This window comes from Platichthys flesus, chromosome 23, assembly GCF_949316205.1.
Source record: "Platichthys flesus chromosome 23, fPlaFle2.1, whole genome shotgun sequence".
Lineage (NCBI taxonomy): Eukaryota > Metazoa > Chordata > Actinopteri > Pleuronectiformes > Pleuronectidae > Platichthys > Platichthys flesus.
This window is the reverse complement of record NC_084967.1, coordinates 17,231,453-17,240,030: the sequence shown is the minus strand read 5'-3', so window position 1 is coordinate 17,240,030 and position 8,578 is coordinate 17,231,453. Positions and strand designations below refer to the sequence as shown.

Sequence of the window (8,578 nt, the reverse complement as noted above, 5' to 3'; positions counted from 1 at the left end):
GGCTCGGCTCCTCTGGCCTCGGCTCCTCTGGCCTCGGCTCCTCTGGGCTCGGCTCCTCTGGGCTCGGCTCCTCTGGGCTCGGCTCCTCTGGACTCGGCTCCTCTGGGCTCGGCTCCTCTGGACCTGCTCATCCTCAGCCTCCAGCTTGGCCTCGTTCAAACAGCGAGAAGCACAAACCGCTGACATCACCGCTCGCTTCCAAAACACGTTGGCAGCGGAAATGTTGGAAAATTAGAGAAACTTTAATAAACAAATTGTCTCCGTGGAGCCGAGTGCAGACGCTCGCTGGAGCAAGGACACGCATGTATTTCCTGAGCGCTCGAGCCAGGCAGCGCTGCAGCACGACAATGTGTTTGTCATTACACTATTACAGGATTAAGGTTCAAGTCCAAATTTAAATGTGAGATTTTCACATGAAACCAAGCGAGTACTTAAAAGTCCTTCTGTTTGTGTTGCTTCTTGCTCAGAGGGATTTTAGAAATGCTGAGGTCATGAATCTTAATCCCCCCCGAACGCTAACCCATCCACCAAAAAATCTCCCAACTGGCCCCCGACCAAACTCTTTACAGCTTCCTGAGTCTTAAGAAACATATCTGATCCTGGGCTGCAGAGCCAGAGACCTTCTGACATGTTCTCCACCGTTCATCTGTCAGGGTTTCACTGGACGAGACAGCTCCACTGAAGAGATTCATCTCCATCGCCCCCTGGTGTCTGGCTGCAGTATAGCTCATAAACCTCCATGTTAGCAGATGGGACATGGTCTGAAGATGTTTCTGTCCTTTCAGGTCGTTCTTATCTCACTGACGTTTGTTCAAGTGTTTCTGATCCGTTTGGTTTGAATGAAATAAAAATCAGCTGAGACTGACTCCCGATTGGCCGAGGGAGTGTATGGGCTGGACCTCGATGCCACGGCTCAACTCGGTGTCATCACCACAAGGTGGCAGCATTTGTATCCGAGATATTTGAGCCTGAACAGGAGGAAGGAGGAGGCATGTCGGCCATCTTTCTTTACAGCCACTGGTTTTCACATCTAAGGGAGTTTGTCTGCAGGTGGCGCCACTGAGTCTGTTTCCTGAATATAATTATCAACATGTCATTGTTATTTCATACAAGATAAATGATTATTTATTGAACACTGTGTCCATTTTATTAAGACTTCTTTAAAGCACATGAGGCAACAATCTGGACAGCCTCACGACAGCTGGGAGGAGCCTCAGCAGAAATAAATGGGAGGAGCCTCAGTGACAGGAACCAGGACTGGCGAAGAATAAACCACGAACATAGAACTAAATCATGAAGATGAAAGTTTGGACTTCACGGCCTCGACAGAGTCCGACAGTCTGAGAGTGAAGAGAACCAGATGGAAAATAAGCTTCCAGAGATCAGACAGGTATGAAGAGATCTGCTCCTTCAGGACTGAGTCATGAGAAGAACCTCAGAGTCTGATCAGGTCGGAGACGGCTCCGATGGAGGGAAGATAACACTGGTGTCATGACGTCAATTTGTCTGGAACTAGTTCAGGTTCTCACTGCAGCTAAGTGAAAACAAACAGCTCATCATAATCACAAGTCTGAGACAAAGACGTGAATAAGAACAGAAGTGTTAAGTGACTGATTCTTCTATTTGATCATCAACACGACTTAACGAGCAGCACGTCCGAGAAGTTTCACCTCCAGGTTTCCACAGGAAGCTGTTGGAGATTTGAGAAGCAGCAGGAAGTTGATTCTTCAGTCACCTATATGAAACCAAATGGTGAAATATATAGAGAGAAAGGCAGAAGAACAAGAACACAGCCCTGAGGTACTCCATATTTAACAGCAGGAAAACACTAGTGCTGTGTTATAAAACGAAGTAAAAACCTTTTCACAGGTTTACCAGCTGGTTTCCAGTGATGAGTGGTTTGTGCTCTACAGAATCGAGATGTGCTCTGAGATCGATGGAGTCGGATCCATCGTGATCAGAAAATCATTCATCAACAGAAAGTTCCAGTGTTTCTGTAGAAAGTAAGAGATGAAGGTTTGACAGAGAAACGTATTTCACTGTTGTATAGAACTGACCCTGGATCTGTCGAGGTTCTGTGTCGTCAGATGAACGATCCTTTAAACCATCGTTTACTCCTCAGCCTCTGATTGGTTCATGGTGCAGAAGCTTTACCTGGAGTCTGGTTCTTTCTGCTCACACATGTTTTCCTGATGCTTCAATAATGAATTCTGAGCCATGAATGTTACAGTGAACTTAATATGATCCTTGTTATTATTACTTTATGTTACAAACTGTATTTCGATCTCCCCATTGAGAGGATTGTGAAGCTGGTCCGAACTGGTCCAGAGCTTTTTACTAGTGACTCATTAAAACTGAGCAATGACAGAATGACTGAGAGTTTGTGAGTCAGGAGTAAATCCATAGGAACGAGCATTTGAATGATCATTAGAGTCAAAATACAAAAAACATTCACGTTTAACTTTGTGCAACATTTATTTTCTCGGTCCTCTAATCGTGTAATGACGCCTCAGATTTATATTGGGACTCTTGGGCTCCGAGCCGAGCTCCTCACCGGGAGCAGGGACCTAAACCCCCGGTGTCAGTCCACAGCTCATTAAGAGCTGCAGCTCTGCGGCTAGCCGAGTGTTAGCGCTCCGACGCTGTCATCATCCGTCACACTGAGTCGCGCTGCCTCCACTAATTCACCCGGCGGTTACTTTCCCGTCAGAAACACACGCTGTAGAAACGCTGTTGTGTTGCCCTGAGTAAATTATACATGTGCCGTGCTGCAGCTGTGGTTAACCATGTCAAATCATTTTCTACCCAAACCACGAGTGTCTGAGCCTCCAGCGCTCATCTCCCAGACCGGCTCCTCACACTGTGAAGATGCACAACATCACTTCACTGCTCGGGTGTTCTCATGAACTTCAGCTTCTCACATCTGCATAAGTGAGCAGGAAACTGACTGAAGGACGAGGAGGACCCTCGTCTTCATCAGCGTGAGGCTGAACACAGACGATTAGAAACAAGAGGAGTGTCGGCTCAGAGCTCCTACACATCTGCAGAAACAATAATAATAAACACAAAACTAAATTAAAAGTGCAAATGGAGTCAGAGAACAAATTCTCATTTAGGTTTTTATTTTACATCTTTGTGACGGACTCAAAGTTTTGATAATAATGATCTTAATCTACATTTGTATAAAGAAGATGAATATGATATGAAGATATTGTTTTATTTTAAAATAGTGTTTGTCTGTGAACAGTATGTAGGAGATTACAGATTAAATAAATGTATTATTGTGTTTTTAATCAATAACTTATTTTTCTTCATTTGATCTGAAACCAGAAGTGAGTCAGTGGAGTCGAACCTGCAGCTCATCACGACCTGAACGATGAGTCATCCTCCCGTCGCAGTGACGAAGATCAGGTCCTAAATGTCACGCTCCTGTTGTCCTGTTGTCCTGTTGTCCTGTTGTCCTGTTCTCCAGACAGTGTCTGTCCTCTGCGTGGGAGTAAAGGGCAACATCACCACGACTCATAGAAATTAATCTACATTAAAACAAACAGGAAGTCATCAGGAAAGGTCAGTTTCTAATTATAGAAATATGAGTACTAGATGTTGAGAGGAATCATTGGAAAAATCCATCAGGATGATATAAACCACACAGTTTCATCCACCTGTTAATTAAAGCACATTTATTTTACATCCATCGAGGCGTTAGACTCGTGATTCTGCCTCAGAATTAGTCAAACATTTGAATTTGAAATTAATTCTCTGAAGTTTAAACTCAGGTTGAAAAAATCAAAACCCCAATTTCTGGTTTCTGTTAAATTATTAATTTATAAATCAGAATCTGGTTCCACTTCACAAACCGTGACGGGAGGCGCTGACTGACCTGATGACGTTTATGAATCTGATCTTTCAGTGAAACCTCTTCTCTCTGATGTGCTGATGAGGCGTTTTGTGGCCCCTGGAGGGCGGGGCCTACTGTCCCTGGAGGGCGGGGCCCACGGTCCCTGGAGGGCGGGGCCCTCAGTCTTGAGCACATTACAGGAGCTGAGCTCTAAAATCCTAAAGTCCACGATCTGTTCGCTTCAGAGGACGGTTAGTCAGCGTAGATCAACCCAGGAGCCTTCCCACAGCACCCCACCCCTGTACACACACACACACACACACACACACACACACACACGATTAAGATTAACATTAAGATGCATTTATTAGTCCCAAACACAGACACACTCATGCAGGTATTGAAATGTAACCTCTGCTTTTGACCCATCTGGTGCAGGACACACAGAGCAGTGAGCGACCATGTACGGCGCTCGGGGAGCAGATGTTGGGGGAGTAAGGTGCCTTGCTCAGGAGCACTAGACAGGGTAGGGAGACTCTGGATTTTTGGACAGATCAATCCAGGTTAGTCTTTTGTTGTCTCTCCGTGGAGTCGAACCAGAGACCTTCTCTGCCCATAGTCCAAGTTTCTGCCACTAGACCACCGCCTCATGCACACACACACACACACACACTCACAAACACACTCACACACACATGCACAAACACACACACACACACACACACAAACGATTAACTTTCAGTTGGTGAATGAATAATAAAATAACTTGTTGAGCAGGAGCAGGAGATTTTTACTTTTATTCTGAAATCGTCTCCTTCACATGAAGAAACTTTAGAAACTGTTCTGGAGCTTTGATCTTATCACATGATCTTCAGTATCCAATGAGCTTTCCATTAATGAGAAGTTCTTTCAGTCCAAACTCCATCTACAGATGAAGATCATGTGACTTGGTCCTCAGGCACGTGAAGAAGAGCTGGAGACTTTGGAGGTGAAACCTTGAACAGATGTCTCCTCTTGTGGACTTGATGGATGTAAACTGTGATGAGAGTGTGTCTCTCCATCAGCTGCTGGACCCGTCCCACCCAGAGACCCTGGACCCGTCCCACCCAGAGACCCTGGACCCGTCCCACCCAGAGATCCAGAGACCCTGGACCTGTCCCATCATGAGACCCAGAGACCCAGAGACCCTGGACCCGTCCCACCCAGAGACCCTGGACCCGTCCCACCCAGAGATCCAGAGACCCTGGACCTGTCCCATCATGAGACCCAGAGACCCAGAGACCCTGGACCCGTCCCACCCAGAGACCCTGGACCCGTCCCACCCAGAGATCCAGAGACCCTGGACCTGTCCCATCATGAGACCCAGAGACCCAGAGACCCTGGACCCGTCCCACCCAGAGACCCTGGACCCGTCCCACCCAGAGACCCTGGACCCGTCCCACCCAGAGACCCAGAGACCCTGGACCTGTCCCATCATAAGACCCAGAGACCCTGGACCCGTCCCACCCAGAGACCCTGGACCTGTCCCATCATGAGACCCAGAGACCCTGGACCCGTCCCACCCAGAGACCCTGGACCCGTCCTACCCAGAGACCCAGAGACCCTGGACCCGTCCCACCCAGAGACCCAGAGACCCTGGACCTGTCCCATCATGAGACCCAGAGACCCAGAGACCCTGGACCCGTCCCAGCCAGAGACCCTGGACCCGTCCCACCCAGAGACCCTGGACCTGTCCCATCATGAGACCCAGAGACCCTGGACCCGTCCCACCCAGAGACCCTGGACCCGTCCCACCCAGAGACCCTGGACCCGTCCCACCCAGAGACCCAGAGACCCTGGACCTGTCCCATCAAGAGACCCAGAGACCCAGAGACCCTGGACCCGTCCCACCAAGAGACCCTGGACCCGTCCTACCCAGAGACCCAGAGACCCTGGACCCGTCCCACCCAGAGAACCAGAGACCCAGAGACCCTGGACCCGTCCCACCCAGAGACCCAGAGACCTGAGGGGCTTCATGAGTTGAAGGGTCTCATCATAACACAGCACATTCCCACAGTAGCACTGGCAGCCATTGTCAACAGGTCGGGGGATTGCAGTAAATCCGTCTCTCTTTGTTGTACTGCTGGTATGCGCTGACATCTGGATCAACACACCATGTGAAGGCTGGGTGGGACCGACCTGGGCCACTGCTCGCTCCCACGGGTCTTAAGACCAACACCAGGCCGAGCGGCTGCAGGTGCATGAGGCCCCATCAACAAATGGGGCCTCAATCCCGTCTTATCTGCATCAATCCCGTCTTAATGCAGATAAGACGGGATTGAAGAGAGAAGGAGATCTGGTTCCAGCTGATCACCTGCAGGACTCTCAGCAGTGAGAACCAGGTCTCAGGTGCTGGAGGAGATTAGAGATGAACTGGATCCAAGTTTACAGAGTGAAAACAATCTGGAAACTTCAATTACATCTATCACACCCAACCTCCACAGATTGAAAAGAGGAGACTGAGGAGGGTTCTTCTTCCAGACCCAGATGTGGAGTGACTGCACCTCTGTGAGGTCGGTTGTGAATAATCCAGAGATCAACTAACTTCAACGACTGGACGTTTACACAGAGTCTCTTAATGCCCTGGATGATCCTCGTGTTTTCCTTCCAGCTGCAGCCTCTGACTCAAACATCTTTTCACACCACATCTCCATCGAGGTTCAAAATCCCCTCAGGGTCAAATTAGCGTCCGGACTTCCGTGAGAATCAAACGCCTCATGTGGCTTCACAGCTAATTCACAGCTAACGGAGCTTCCACTGATTAACACAGTGAAGCTGTTCACATGCTGTCAGACACAACCACTCGTCAACCAATCAGAAGAGACCACTCAAACAGGGGGGGGGCACTTCCTGTCCGGAGGAGGAAACCGTGAGGACGGGTCAGAGCAGCTGTTAGTGGAGAAGAGACTTTAATGTCCCTCTGATTAACGTGGTCTTTGTCTCCTGCTGCTCGATGGACCAACTGCTGGTTCGTGACCTGGTGACCGACGTGAGCTCCAACACGAGGAGACGTGTGAAGCTCCTGAAACCTCCTGAGAACCACAGGGAGAAGAATCTCTTCACTCTGCACCTTTAGACTTCATGCACATGCTCAGAATGTGTTGCTAACGTGAGATGAAGCCGATCATCAGCTCTGACTCACGTTAGCTAACTTGACCTAAACCGATAATTAGCTTCGTCCGATGCTTCTCGTAATATTAATGACAAACAATGTTTTCTATGATTATAACTTTCCAGATGTGCTGATTCACATCAGTTCAGCTTTGTGACAAAAACTCAGCGTCTCCTCACTCCTGAGATGTTTGAATCGTTGAGTTCAGGGTCGGACTCAGGATTCAGGACTTTGACTCCTGTTCACACAAAGCACCGGAGCTTGATTGTGTAACACGAGTTTCAGACGAGTCAACAGGAGGAGAGGACGTGACTCACTGACCTCGTCTGTGTCAGTGCCAGAAGAATCTGCTTCTCTGCTGAAAACAGCTCAAATGTGATATTTCAAGGGCTTTTACTTTGAAAAGGTACATCAGATTGTCCTGATTGTCCAGGTGATGAACGTGATGTGAAGAGAAATCATCTGATTTGAAAATCAATCTGACTTCAGAGGGAAGCAGCTCATGACCTGGTCCTGAGGCTGTCGTTAGCTTGTCCCTCATGATGTCACAATGTCATGATGTCATGATGTCATGATGTCATGACGTCATGATGTCACGATGTCATGATGTCATATGTCATGATGTCACGATGTCACGATGTCACGATGTCATGATGTCATGATGTCATATGTCATGATGTCACGATGTCATAATGTCACGATGTCATGATGTCACGATGTCATGATGTCATCCAGTGAAGGTCCTACAAGCTGTTTTGTGAAAGCTGTGGAGTCTCTGACGATGTGTGTTTTGAATTAAGACTCAGTTCAACCTCCTCCGTCCTCCAGCGAGTCGCTGCCTCCATGTTTCCTTCCCCTGAAGCGTTTCCTCTCTTCAGTGAATTCACTCCACATGGTTTGTTTGTGTGCTCCCCCCCCCCCCCCCCCCCCGCTCTGGGTAGATGTCAGCCGGCTCACAGGAGGTCTCAACAACCGGTCCAGTTAAACCAGTTAGAACTTAATCCTCTGAGTTCACAAATCTACTGGAAAGGACTGGTTTAAGAAACGAATCATGGTCTCATTCTGAAAAACATCCCAGTAGGTGTTGTTGGGATGTAACTGGTGGTGGGAGCCTCAACACGTCCGAGCCCAGGGGAATGAGACACTGTGCAGCTCAGCTGGGACAAGAACGGAGACAACAACAGAAACTGCAGCAAAACCAGGAAGTTCAAATAATACGAGTTCAGATTCCAAACCAGGGATAAAGAATGTGTGATCTGTTGTTCGTGTTCTGACTTTGACCTTAAAGAAGTGAGTCCAGAACATCTGAGGAACTGATGGTTAACGAGAAGTAACGAGTCCTGACTCATTCCGCTGCTTCGTCCCTGGAAGACTCGTCTTCTGCTGCTTTCCTCCAGGAAGCGGATGATTCATTACACATGTTAAGTGACAGCGTTTAAAAGATTTAAAAGATTCATTAAACTGTGTTTGTGAAATGTTTCTGCTTCGCTGGTCGAGCGGTCGATGAGCCTCGGGCTCCTCATCGCTGCAGCTTCACCACAGATCAACTGAAGCTGAAGAGCTCGTCCGTGATTCTGTGTTTCCTCAGC

The 8,578-nt window shown here is 48.2% G+C and overlaps 1 protein-coding gene across 1 annotated transcript; it reads left to right on the top strand.

The window, feature by feature from the left end:
* Positions 1-4,863: 4,863 nt before the first annotated feature.
* Positions 4,864-5,373, top strand: LOC133949187 (cornifin-A-like). The gene has a single exon (XM_062383386.1). It carries the CDS (start codon positions 4,864-4,866, stop codon positions 5,371-5,373), a length of 510 nt encoding a protein of 169 aa, XP_062239370.1.
* Positions 5,374-8,578: the final 3,205 nt, after the last annotated feature.